The sequence below is a fragment of the Solanum verrucosum genome, unplaced genomic scaffold (genome assembly GCF_900185275.1).
Source record: "Solanum verrucosum unplaced genomic scaffold, falcon-dt-bn FXZP01000049.1, whole genome shotgun sequence".
Lineage (NCBI taxonomy): Eukaryota > Viridiplantae > Streptophyta > Magnoliopsida > Solanales > Solanaceae > Solanum > Solanum verrucosum.
In genome coordinates, this window is record NW_026020221.1 from 5018788 (window position 1) to 5032916 (window position 14129).

A 14129-nucleotide genomic window follows, 5' to 3' on the forward strand; every position below is an offset into this window, starting at 1 on the left:
CCTAAATCTAAACTTATCAAAAATAATAAAACAACAACCTAGCCAAGCCCCCATAAGCTCGGTAGGTACAAACAGCACACAAGACCACTTACTCAGGCCCCCATAAGCCCGGAAGGTGCCAATCAGCCTATATACCCCTATCAGTAGTCCCCTAGCCCCGTAGGCAGTCACATAGCCCTCTTAGGCATTAATATATCCCCGTAGGTAGCACATATCTCTCTTAGGCATCAACGTAGCTTATAGACAACTCATAACCCTCTTAGGCAACAATATGGCCCTGTAGGAAACACATAGCCTTCTTAGGCGTCAAAATAGCCCTGTAGGCAACTCATAGCCTTGTTATGCATCCATATAGCCCTGTAGGCAGAACATAGCCCTTTTAGGCATAGATCACATTCCTGCAGCTAACCATAATAGCCCCAACGACAATAATAACAATCCAACCGCTAAAAGCGAGCAATTTAGTTATAAACAACCTATACAAATAGCCTCTAAGTCGTGTCCAACATATGGACACTTCTAACTGAATAAGAATCTCGACAAGGGAGGATTATATCAATTCGAGCAGCCAACAATCAACAATCACGGCTACAAGTATATCAAGGATAACAACCCAAATACATTGTTTCTAAGCATTAAGGAAACATGTCGTAAGTAGAGAATAGCCTTAACATACCTTTTTCGCTAAATTCACGTGGCCTAATGACTTTTAATCAATACTCTCTCGATACTACAACAAGGTAGGACCATAATCAACACCCAAAAATAAAAGATACCATGACAATACGATAAAATATATGTATTTCTGTCGCAAATTGCTATTTGATGCTTATAAAAGCTAGAGTCGATGAAAGAAGGGTCTTACCTCGATCTTAAGGTCGTAATACGCTTCAAAAACTTCAAATATATCCAAACCCTTGCTGTCCCAACATTAAAGTGTGATATGCTACGCAATTGATAAAATAAATTATACCACGATGATGAGCCCAACGCGTAGAACAACTTTCGTCAAGGACTTAAGTCGAGAAAATCTATATTTCACTTGATCCTAGAAATGGATTTCTCTAATTTCTCTATTTTTTTAGCTTAAAAATGGTGAAAAAAGTCGAAGGAGAAGATATATGTAACATTCCACCGACTTAGGGCCCCACCTCACGTGCCTGCTTGTGCAGTCCCACGAAAATGTGAATATCTCTCTATTCTGAAGTCGTATGAACGAACGGTTTGATGCGTTGGAAACTAGACTCGTAGACCTTCGATTTCATAGCTCGTTGGGACCATAACTCTTAATAGATTGGGAGAAAGCGTCTGAGACATTTGACTCAAATTTCAAACAAATCTTTAAAAAGGAATTTACGGTAACTTTCGCCAACCTTTATTTTGACACTTACCTAACTTCAAAACTTGAGATACCACACTTGAACACTTAAAATATCACATAACACATCATTTTTAATTTATTACTCACCCTCCTTGTCTTTTCACGAAGATACGAGTTAATTTAGACGTTTTTAAAAGTTGGGGTGTTACATCAGCATTACGTACAATCCCACCATTTTTTTCAGGCATATTTTCGCATTTATGAGCCAACTTTTAGGAATTATGCGACTTTTTTTGTTTTTCATGTGTATTATCCCATGGATCTGGTGCCTCGAAGTACCCAAAAAAAATTCTAAAAAAACTTAATGAGGACCCCCGTAGTGAGTTGAGGAAGCATTACGCACTGTCTCATCATTATTTTCAGGCATATTTTCGCATTTATGAACCAACTTTTAGGAATTGCCTGACTTTCTTGATTTTTTGTGTGTATTAGCCCATGGATCTAGCGTCACGGGGCGCCTTAAAACTTTTTCTGAAAAAACTTTATTAGGACCTCCATAATGAGTTGAGGAATCCATTACGTACAGTCCCACCATTTTTTCATGCATTTTTTCGCATTTACGAGCCAACTTTTAGGAATAACGCGACTTTCTTGGGTACTCGTGTGTATTAGTCCATGGATCTGGCTCATCGGAGCACCCAAAATATTTTTCTGAAAAGAACTTCCGTAGTGAGTTGGGGAAGCATTATGTATAGTCCCACCATCTTTTCAAACGTATTTTCGCATTTACGAGCCAACTTTTAGAAATTACACATTTTTTTGTGTTTTTCATATGTGTATTAGTCTATGGATCTTGCGCCTCAAAGCATTCAAAAAAAAAAACTGAAAAAAATTTCTGAGGACCTTTGTAATGAGTTGGGATAGCATTACGTACAGTCCCATCAATTTTTTCAGGTATATTTTCGCATTTATGAGCCAACTTTTAGAAATTCGGTGACTTACTTGGTTTTTCAGGAGTTGAAGAAGAGTACATGAAGCCTCACCATTTTTTGCTCAAAATTTTGGCATTAAGTAGCTATTTTATAGGAATTAGATGATTTTCTTAGTTTTTCTTGTGTGCTAGCCCATAAATATTTCGGTGAGATAAAACTTTCAGACTATAATTTTTTTAAAACCTTCACGGAGCCTATCATAGGGAGTTGGGGGAGCAGTATGTGAAGCCTCACTTTTTTTGTACATATTTTAGATATTGAGGAACCATTTTACCGAAATTAGGCGATTTTCTCAATTTTTCATGTGTGTTAGCCTATGAATATTTAGGTGATTTGATTTCTAGATGATTTTTTTTGCAAAACCTTCACGGAACCCGTAGAGAGTTGGGGGAGCACTACGTGAAGCCTCACTATTTTTTGCACATATGTTGGGCTATTAGGAACCATTTTACATTAATTAAAAAAAATAATCAATTTTTCGTGTATGTTAACCCATGAATATTTTGATGATATGGCTTCAAGACGATTTTTTTTTACAAAACTTTTACGAAACCCTCCGTAGAGATTCGGGAGAGCAATACGTGAAGTCTCACCATTTTTTTTGCACATAGGAGCTATTTTACAAAAAATGTGTGATTTTCTCAATTTCTTATATGTTAGCCCGTAAATATTTTGATGATATAGCTTCCGAATTTTTTTTGCAATCTGACCATCCCATCCTACAACTCCTCCAAGTACAATGGAAACACAAAATCTTGTGCATTCAAGTACGCTTCAAGGCATACTATTGAAAATGCTCAGTATAATAAACGAACTCAGATCGAATTGGTATATCAATACTAATTCAATCCTAGCTCTTGAAATTGGAATAAATTCACTAGAGGATCACGAAATCTTGTTGATCTTCTCAATGGGGAGTCTTTAAAATCTTTCACAATGCAAGTGCTCTTTGGGTATATGCTTCAACAAGAATCACATAAGAGGTAAATTATAGACCTTTAGTAAAATGTCCAACCATAATCCAGCTAACAAAATACATTACATAGACCAGGAAGTTGGCAAATGCACTAAATTTGTAACAATTCATGAACTTCCATGAGCAGTAACAATGTCCACCATCTTGCTGCTTTTCTTCCTTTCTTCTGGATTTTATTTCCCTGAACTTGGAGAGGAGAATGTCAAACCTGTTGACAATTATATCGATAAATGTCATAGAGGAGAGGAGCGTTGGACTGAATTGGTCGCGACACCCTTTTTGACACCACTGGGAGGATGCATGTACTTACCTAAAGTCGTTAGCAGAACAAGGTTCTTTTGCTGGTGGTAAAAGTTACCCCTTAAGTTGAAAAATACCAAGATTGAACTCTAATAGTACACCACCAAGGGATGGTAGAATAGGTGTGATCCTTCTACCCTTAACTAGAAGTCTTTGATTCAAGCCTTCTTGGTAGTTGGTTTACCAAGTCAAATCCGGATTAGTTGAGCTAGTTGGTTTTGGTTTCAGATACAGGATACCAAAACCAACTATTTATATCTAATCAGCCTATTAGAATCTAATAATTGAAAAGTGCATGTCAACAAAGATAAGGAACAGCATGAGAGGACAATCATGTAACAACACTCGTAAGAACTGCACACAACTTTCCCGCCAAAAGTCATGATAAAACAGCAGGAACATTTAACATCCGAAAGTTAAAGGAACAACAAGAACAACGAAAGGATAAGTTTTCACAGTTGTGGAAATCAGATCACATAGTAAACCAAAATGGCACACCAATTGGAGATATACGGAAAAGAAGAAGAAAACAAATATTAAAAGACCAAGCCTGGATAAAATAGTTGACGGAGATACAGTTTAAGAATCTGGAACAGTTGCTGCTGGACGCTTCATTGAAGCAGACTTGATTAAATGATTGTAGCTGCCTTTCTCCTTGAAAAGCTGCGAAAAATGAGGTTTGCAGTACAAAATCCCATCGAGGGCAGCATAATTCGAAGGATTTAAAGAGCACCCACCATGAGAACACTTGAAACACGACTTGTGATAACTTTGGTTCTCCACTGTCACCTGAAAAAAATGGTCAATCAACTTAGATGTATGTCAAGAAATTGAAGTGTTGCAGTGTTTCGGAGTTCTGAAAAATAAATGGTCCAGAAGGTACCCTTCAAAGTTCATACTTACATCTCAAAAAGATAAAGACATTAACAATTTGTAGTCAATGGAACAGGGACAAATGTTGTCAACAATTTAAATGATGAAATGAACTCAAAGCTCAAAAACTCAGGAATATAAACAAGTCAATGTATATGTAGTTCAATTTTGAAAAGTTTCAACATTCGGAGATGGTTACACATTTAGATATAAAGATAAGCACATAGGTTAACAATAATCAGATCAACAAACTTCCTAAAATAAGCATATAGAAGGTTCAAATGACTCTTCCTTTTTTCTTTTTTTTTTTTGGAATTCTTACCTAGCACACAGTTGACTTTACCTAATAAAGTTCAAGTTCTTTACTACCTTACAACTCAAAAGTGGAAAAGTTCACTGGTGTGAGGCTGCTGAGAAGATAGGGTAGCACACACAACTTGCCTAATAATTTCGAGTTAGTATTCAGTGGGATGTCTAATGAGGAAGTAGAATAGAGTGGTGCACTGGATGACATCCTTCCTTCAAAGAACTACTAATGATTATGCTGTGAGCTAATAAGCTCAAATTTTACGAAACTCAGTTCATCTATGCTTAAGTTAAATTTCTCTAAGTCTTGAGAGGATAGACAACACATTTGCTGTCACTACCACGAACTGATGATACTGGTATTTCTGACATTGTTCTATTCTATATTTATTTTAAAAGAATACGGACACATCACAACATTTGTCAACCATGCAAACTTCAACCACTCTAAATATCTTTTAGCTACCATCCATTTCCATTTGGTCATTATATTATTATCCATCGTCCTGCAGCAACATAGCATGTTCCAATTGAAAGAGAGATTCTCCGACTTTGAAACCTGGCTTGTATATTTACATTTGACGAAAGATGAACCTGTTTTCTTGTGCCACTAGAAAATGATTGAAATTACAATAGTGCATAATATTACAACAGAAATCAACTTTGAAGCCATCTCTTGTGGATGAAAGAGATGAAACTTTTTGACACTCAAGACTAACTCCAGAAACAAAAAAGTTATTATTGAAATGGGCACTCCCACCCCTGACCCCTCAAACACCAAACACTCTTCCCCAGAAAAGGTTCACAATGTGGACCAAAGCCAACTAAAGGATAACACAATTTATCCCTCAATAAAGACATCATAACAGGGTGAAATTTTGAGAATTTGATGTCTATACCTTCTCAAGTGGATAAGCCGTTTTACCGCAGGTGGCACATTTTTCCTGTGTCCCAGAAAACATGCCGGCAGCTTTGCTTGGAGATTTTGTCTGTGTGGCGAAAGCAAGAGAAGAAAGTATAAGAGGCACAACATTGCATCAGATCTAAGAAAAATACACTGTTCTTCTCTTTCAGTATGTTAATCTTAGGTATCAAAAGTTGCAAAGATAGTTACCAGCATTGGAGTTAACTTCTCAGCTGACTTCACAGCTAACACAAGTAAAATGCATTTTCATATTAGATAAAGTATTATGGTCTTTAATGTTGAATAAAGGATTAAGCAAGAAATAAACACTTACGGGATTGAAAGTTCTTGTTGAAGTTGCCAGACTCCTTGTAGAGCTGCTCAAAATGAGGCTTGCAATACAGAACACCTTCCATTGAGGAGTAACTGCTCAACTAAGAAAAGATCACATAAACATATAACATCAGTCAGTATGCATGAAAAGTTGAAAACACCATAATCTTTTCATATTGGAACTCTACATAACTACATACACCAACGGCAGCCACATGTAGTCAAGGGGTGTCAATTGACATCCCTTTGTCGGAAAATTACACTGTGTAGCTAGGTAAAAAATATTTTTTTATGTACATATAATATACATTGACTCCCCTTTGCTTATTCGTGAGTTTACTCATTCATACTTTAACACCCCTTGATAAAAATTCTCTCTCCACCACTGACTTACACTAAGACAATTATTCTAATGATTGAGCCAATAGCAACTCAAATTACAACTCCTATTGCATCATGCTCCAACATCAGGATTCAGGATAATGGAAGTTTACCCTTTTATCATTTTTCCAACTCAAATCAAGAAAAAATCTAGGATGAAAAACTGTAATCTATTATCAGTTAAGGTTTGCTCCACACTTAGAGTCAAGATTTTGAATCTTTGCATCTGCCAGAGGTGGAGCTAGAATATAGCTTATGGTTCTGTGAATCTAGTAGCTTTGGACTTTGGTCAAAACCTGTATTTGTCTTAAAAATCCATTGAATATGCACAAATTATTAATTTTGAATCCGGCAACTTAAAAGAACTATAATAGAATCTTGACCCCATAAGCTTCAAATCTTGGCTCAACCTCTAGCTTCTACCTCAACACATTAAGAAAAACCCAATAATCTATGGTGCTCTATCGGCAAAAATCAAGTCTTAATCAATCAACTACGACTTAATCCCAAACAAGTTTAGCTCGATTGTATCAATCATCTACATCCATTCTACTTTATTCATGCAAGAAAGAAACACTATGCAATAAAAACACAGCAAGAAGATTATAATGTGCAAAACTTTAAGTAGGATTAAAAATTGCAATCTATCAGTTAGGGGGGTTTGCTCCACATTTTAAGTCAAAAGTTTGAATCTTTGCTTCAGTGGAGCTAGAGCATAGCTTATGGTTCCATGAATCCAGTAGCTTTGGTCAAAACCTGTATTTTATCTTAAAAAATCCATTGAAGATGCGCAAATTATTAATTTAGAATCCACAACTTAAAAGAGCTAGAATCCCAACCCCATAAACTTCAAATCCTCGCTCCACCTCTAGCTCACCGAGAAATCTATGGTCCTCTCAACAAAAAATCAAGTTCTAATCAATCAACTACGACTCAATCCCAATACAAGTTGAGCTCAATTCTATCAATCATCTACATCCATTCTACAATAAAAACATAGCAATAAGATTATAACGTGCAAAACTTTAAGTAAATTACCTTGAGAGTTCCTTTACAATGGGTACATTTGAAACAAGATTTGTGATAACTAATCCCATCAGCTGACAAAAGCTCAACTGGGTAAACAGTCTTTTCACAAGCCTTGCATTTCTGTTGAGTCCCTGTAAACGACATGACTTCAACACAACAAAAATAATCCTAGATCTGATCCTCCAACCTCTTTGACTCTACAAAAAAAAACAATCAAATCACACTATTTCTCATATACCATAAACAACTAATTACAAAAATCAATACAAAATTTAAGCAAAAGCTACTAAGTTCACGTAAAACTATAGATCTGCATCTGCGTAAAAATTACGCAGACACAGATCTATACTATGAAAAAGTAAACAACAAAAACATTTTTAATAGGTCAAATGGTGCATACATTGGAAGATCAAAAAAATTGCTGCAAGTTGTTGATTATGTGTGAATTGCAAGTTTGTGATGCGGCGAGCGTTAATGGCGGATGAAGAGAATGTTTTATCTGGAAGAATGAGCCAAAGAGAGAATGATGAATGGGAGAAAAAAGAAGAGGAAAAAGCAGAGAGAAGGGGCCAGAAATATCTTAGTTTATTTTGAAGAAGTAATTGGCTGACTATATATCGTGAAATGTAATGGACAACATGTAGACTTGTATTAGACTTGACATAATATAAATCTTTTGTTTTGTCAACTAATCTCGGGTTCGCATAAATTTTGGGAGTAGATTTTGAAAATTTATATTTTGAATATATAAACACATATGCAGACCCTTAAATTTATCTCTAAATTTTATTTTGGCACTCCAACTCAATCTTGTTTCATTTTAACCCTTCAACTTCAATTTTTATATTCCATTTTGACACTTCCAAGTGATGTGACAAAGTGTGTGCATCACATTTTTCCTAAGAGAGTGAAAGACAAAAAAAAAGTATTTTTTAAAAAAATAATAAAAGATTACCCTTCAATTCTATTTCTTTTATATTCCATTTAACACAAAATACTAATTTTATGATTTCTTTATTTCTATATATGTTATTCAACTGCAATTTTGCATTTTAAAAATCGGCGTTCATCCGTTAGTTATTGTAAAAAATTAAAATTGACGGATGATCATTAATTTTTTTTTATAAAAAAAAGTAACAATTTCTTTTCTTTTTTTTTTATAAAAAAAAGTACATTATTGTAAAATAACCGACGAAAGTGCGTCGATTTTCTTTCTTAAAAAAATCTATCGAGTTTCAACATTTTTTTGTAGTGTTATTAATTTGCAATGAACATGAGTTTTTTTTACTCGTATTTAGTTGAATGAAAAATTAGAAAGCTGATATTTGAATTAGTTCAAATAGACTAGATATGAAAAAAAGAATATGTGGTGTTATTTAATTTAATTAATTGTTTTAAAAAAGAAAACCAATACACTTTCGTCGTTCACACAATAATGTACAGAAACTCTAAAAAAATATTTTTCTTAAAAAATGATGCTCATCCATTATTTTATTTTATTTTAAAAGATATGATGTTGATTTTTAAAATGAAAAAGTGAAAATGAAGAACATAAATAAAAATAAAGAAATCATAAATTTAGTAATTTGTGTTTAAATAATACTATATAAAATAGAGTTGAAGGATTAAAATTGAACAAGACTAAGTTAGCATGACAAAATGAAAAATGGGGGCAAGTTAGAGGAGTTGTGTATGTGTTTTTAATTGGTTTTTTTTGTCATATCATGGCATGTGAAGTACACACATCCACTTTGTTGATTCTTTGGGAAAAAGTGCCAAAATGGAACATAAAAATTGGAGTTGAAGGATTAAAATGGAACAAGGTTGAGTTGGAGTGTCAAAATGAAATTTATGAAGAAGTTTTAAGGGTCTGCATATGTGTTTGACCTAAATCTTTTGTTTTGTCAACTAATCTCGGGTTCGCGTAAATTTTGGGAGTAGATTTTGAAAATTTATATTTTGAATATATAAACGAACGTGAAATTTGATTAGATTTTGATTTTTTGAGTTTCGCTCATATCAGGTTTTGGGTTTTTGAGATTTGCACTCACTCACAAAAATTTTAAAAATTTCAAGTAAAATAAAATACATGTTCAAACAATATAATTTAAAAATCGTGATGACAAAAACTCAAATTTGGTAGAATTTTTATAGTTCAATTGATTGATTGACCGAGTTTTTCCTCTCAGGTGAGAGTTCTATTCTCCATCTTTCATTGGTTAGAGTTTGATTCTCCACTCTGTAATCAGCTCCTCATTTCCCTTTCTCCTAACCCCCATTGGAAAAGAAAAAAAACATTTAACTTACAAGTTTCGACTTTAAAATATGTGATCTAACATGGTTGGAACACAAAAAAAAAAAACTAAAAAGATTAGGTTTATTAAAAGTAGCACCGCTTAACCTTGTCGAGAGAAGAAAACTTTATATTGAGTGTAGTTGCTCTTATTATTAGATTTTCATCATGTTTGTCATCTTTATTTATCTAAAAGTCGACCCTCTCTATAGATGTATTTAATTAAGATCTTACTGACATTCAATACGTATTTAGAGTTTTCAATAATAAGTGAATGATGGTATATGTCTTTATCCTTAACTAGCTTGATAGCTAGTAGATTAGTCTTTTTCCACCTATGCTTCTTAGTATCCCATTAGTTTATAATAGCTAGGGTTAGTCCCTTTTTTATGCTACATAACTAAGATTTGCAGATCATTCTCCTTTGAATGGAAAGGGCTTCCAATGACAAAGTTGTATATTCTATTTGTTAGCGCCAAAATAATAAAAACACAATAATTAACATGGTTGGGAATTTCATTTTTAAAGAAGGAGGCATTTAATTGCTCGAAAAATTAACGATAAGGACATTAACTTATGATATTCATAGCACGAGTAATTGGAAATAGAGTTGTTGCTTATTCAGCACGTTGTATCGCAATTCATTTTTGGACATAATTGTTCACGAAAGGTGGCATGGGACATATGTCAGCAGCGGGAGTTTAACATCCGAGCGCGAGACATCTTTCGATGTCATGATGCGCCAATTCCTATGGTCATTTCTTTAATACTTCTGCCTCTCGGGAGTCTCTTTGTAGGATACTTGGTCAAAATGTGACCTGTTAGCCCATAAATAAGTATTGTGATGAAGTAATTGTTGCTTACCCGACACGACTGTACGAGGTCACAATTCACCCAATACAATCACTCGGGGTGAACAAGAATTGGGGATCAAATGTGGGTGAAATTTCTATAAATGACTGAGATGTTCAATTGACTCTCTCCCCCTACGAGTGAGCAAAAAAGGGAGAAGGAAAGAGACCCTGGTGAACTGTCATAATTAGTGAACAAATGTAAGTTTTACTATCTGACCGTATGGAGTACTGACCACAACAAGGAACATTCCCTGAAGCGAAGAACGAGAATGAGCGGAATCAATGATCTAATTACTTTACTTAATTATTTTGAAATATGCCTAATACGGTTTTAAAAGTGCATCACTTTATCAAAGAATATGGACTAATAGTGCTCCCATTAAAAAGAAATAAGATTACTTTAAACCTAAATCTAAAGATATGGACTATTTTGGCCTTTTTTCTATGATATAGAATCAATCTTTTCAAGTTAATAATAAAGATCTTAAAAAATTAAATAAAGTGAATTATTAAATGGCAATTAGGACAGGCACCGCATGCAATTTGCCTAGCACGTTATCGATGTTTTTGTTGACACAATGAAGACTGAATATAAAGCTTTACATATGAGAAAGTTGTAATAGAGCGGTAAGTATTTTTTTATTTGTAACTCAAAATTTTGGATTCAAATTTTGTTGGATATAAATTTCCGTTCATTTGGAAGTGCATTTTACCCATTATAAGGCTTTCTGACTCGAATTTTAATTTAGTTGAACCTTAATATAAATATCAAATACCGAATAAGAAACTAAAAAATAGAACATGAATTATATTTTGCTCAAATTAAAATTGCAGTTAGGGGTGTACAAAATCGAACCGAAAATCGAACCAAACCGCAAATCGAGTCAACCCGGAAAAAAAACCCGACTAGTGGTTTGGTTTGACTTGGTTTGGTTTTGAAAAAAAACCCGACTATATTTGGGTTGGTTTGGTTTTAACTAAAAAAAACCAACCCGAGACCAAACCAACCTGACATTATATATATAATTTTAAAATTTTATTTTATACATAAAAATATTTACTTTGATATAATTTTTAAATATTTCTTATACTTTTTCATAGTTTTTATCTTTTAATATATTATTTCAAGTTTGAAACTTAGAATTATGAATAGGCCAATAAAGATTATAGTCCACATATGTTGGTAATTATGATAAAGCTTAAATCAAAATCAAATTAATACCCATGCAAAAAGAAAATCAATTCAACACTAAGAATGACAATAATATTGAATATTTGTTCTTTAGTTTTACATTGATTTAGACAATTAAAATACATAATCTAATTTTAATTTCCTTTAATATTTAGTCATGTAACTAATACTTATTAAACTTAATTTTAGCATGATTTAGTACTTTTAAATTATGATCATTTTCATTATGACTTGTTAATTTGCAATATTTGTTTTACGCGATTTCATTTTTATTATTTTTGTTGGATATTTTAGTGTCATTATTCATATCGTATTGTGTTATATTTTTAAGAAGCATCTTAAATAGTTGTATTTTGGTAGGACTAAAGAAATATTTGAAATACAAGTAAATTATATGTTTGTATGAATACTTTACCGGAAAAACCCGAAACAACCCGAAAAATTGAAAAACCCGAAAAAACCCGAGGTTAAAAAACCCTAGTTTTATTGGTTTGGTTTATAAATTTAAAAATCCGACACAAATAGTTTGATTTGATATTTGAAAAACTCGAACCAACCCGGCCATGTACACCCCTAATTGCAGTCATTATTCAAAGCATCTTGAAATAAAGGAGGAGAAAAATGGAAATCATATATAGTACTAGCATTTAGTTATTTTTCCAATTCTATTATCATGAGTTGATACATAATTCTAGTATTATAATATAATACTCAATTAACCACTGCACCTCAAAGTGTCTACCTATAGGAATTATATATCAAATGTTATAGGCCATTGTTAGCACTAATTTTATAATCCCTTTTTTGATGTTGTTGTTTTTTAATCTTATGTCCGGCACTCACATCCGATTAATTTGAATTTGCGTTCCATTTTGGGATAAAACTCTCTCTATTAAAGACAACTCTATTTCCAAGGCTCAAACATGAGACGTCTAATTAAGAATTAACAAGTACTTATCACTCCACCAAAACCTAATTTTATAATCCTTTTATCTTCATATTTACTAAGCAAGCCAAAATACTCTCCAATCTCCATGACTCTTTTGTTGGCAAAGTAAAAAATATAAGGCAAGAATTTTGTCCTCTAATACTTTGCTTTTACACTTGTGAGTTCCTTATTTATGCTTCATTTTTTTAATTTTCTAAGAAATGAATAAATACTAGCTCTTGTTTCAAGTATCTTAGGTCATAATCCAAGGATATATATATATGGAAGATCAACGATGATGTCACACATCGTACGAAGCGAGTGGATGAAATGGAGGTTCAATCTGGGGTATTGTGCGATAAGAATGTGTCTCAAAGGCTTAAGTTCTATAGGATGATGGTTACACCAAATTTGTTGTATATATGGGGTAGAGTGTTGACCATTCAAGAATGCACACATTTAAAAGATGAATATAGAGAGATGAAGATGCTCAAATGTTTACTGATATGATTAGGAATGAAGTTATACTTGACAAGTTGAGAGTGAAGACATTATGAGCGAAGCAAAATTGAGATGTATCGTGCATGCATGTGAAGAGGAGGTGTGTGGATGCGCGCCAACACGGAGGTGTAAGAGGTTGACTATCACATGAGTTAGGAGAGGTATAGGCAGACGAAAAATTAAGGGAGGTAATTAGACAAGGATATGACTCTAGATAAAAATATATGGAGGTCGAATATTAGGATAGAAGATTAGTAGATAGACGAGTATTGTCGCACTTTATGTTGGAGAGGGATGTGAGGAGCATTAGTAGTATTATTTAGTAAACATATAAATTAAAACGAAAAGAATAGCACTTTCACATAAAATGAGACAGAAGAAATCCGACCAAAACGATATTTAACATTACAAGTATTTGAAATACCCAAACAATATTTGAACATCAAAACTCTCCAAAATTTTCAAGTTAGTTTCTCTCCATTTTGCTCCAGCAAAATGTTTGAACTCTTCTTCAACCACAACATCCAAACACCAGTTCTGCAATTTCCTACTCAAGCATCCAACGACACAACCAGTTCGATGTTTCCCTCTCTTGCAATGTACTAAAACCGGGTGATTTCTCTCATCAGTTATCACTCTCAAACCATCCATTATAATTTCACTTCTGCTTGACATAGTTGATGCATCCTTTGTTCCATCGATACTGAATTGGTAAAGCTTTATGTTGTTAATTCGATGTTTTCTTATGGGTGGTAAGGTGCGTGCATAAGTATATGATTAGAACGAAGACTGAGTGACTGGAGAAAAGTGAAATTGGAAGGATGAGGGAATCCAGATCTATATGTGTAGTTATTTTCCACTGCAGAGAAGTCTGTTGGTGGTAGATGTACTAACAGATCATCATCACCTTCTTCTTTCAAATCTACAATCATACTCATATTTCTAG

At 33.6% G+C, this 14129-nt stretch overlaps 1 protein-coding gene and 1 pseudogene across 1 annotated transcript; both read right to left on the reverse strand.

Annotated features, from left to right (window-relative positions):
• Window positions 1-4012: 4012 nt before the first annotated feature.
• Window positions 4013-7612, reverse strand: LOC125831236 (LIM domain-containing protein WLIM2b-like). The gene is made up of 5 exons (XM_049510429.1): window positions 7425-7612; window positions 6007-6106; window positions 5883-5917; window positions 5668-5757; window positions 4013-4378 (listed from the first exon to the last, which is right to left on the reverse strand). Exons 1-5 carry the CDS (start codon window positions 7557-7559, stop codon window positions 4169-4171), a joined length of 570 nt encoding a protein of 189 aa, XP_049366386.1. The 5' UTR covers window positions 7560-7612; the 3' UTR covers window positions 4013-4168.
• A 5976-nt stretch (window positions 7613-13588) lies between these two features.
• Window positions 13589-14115, reverse strand: LOC125831132 (tyrosine-protein phosphatase DSP3-like; annotated as a pseudogene).
• Window positions 14116-14129: the final 14 nt, after the last annotated feature.

What these genes read in the sequence shown, in the direction of transcription:
- LOC125831236 (XM_049510429.1), bottom strand. Translation starts at nt 7,559, where the DNA reads ATGTCGTTTACAGGGACTCAACAGAAATGCAAGGCTTGTGAAAAGACT. An exon ending in ATTGTAAAGGAACTCTCAAG is followed by an intron (nt 6,107 to 7,424) that starts GTAATTTACTTA and finishes ATCTTTTCTTAG; the next exon opens with TTGAGCAGTTACTCCTCAAT. An exon ending in CGGCTTATCCACTTGAGAAG is followed by an intron (nt 4,379 to 5,667) that starts GTATAGACATCA and finishes CATTTTTTTCAG; the next exon opens with GTGACAGTGGAGAACCAAAG.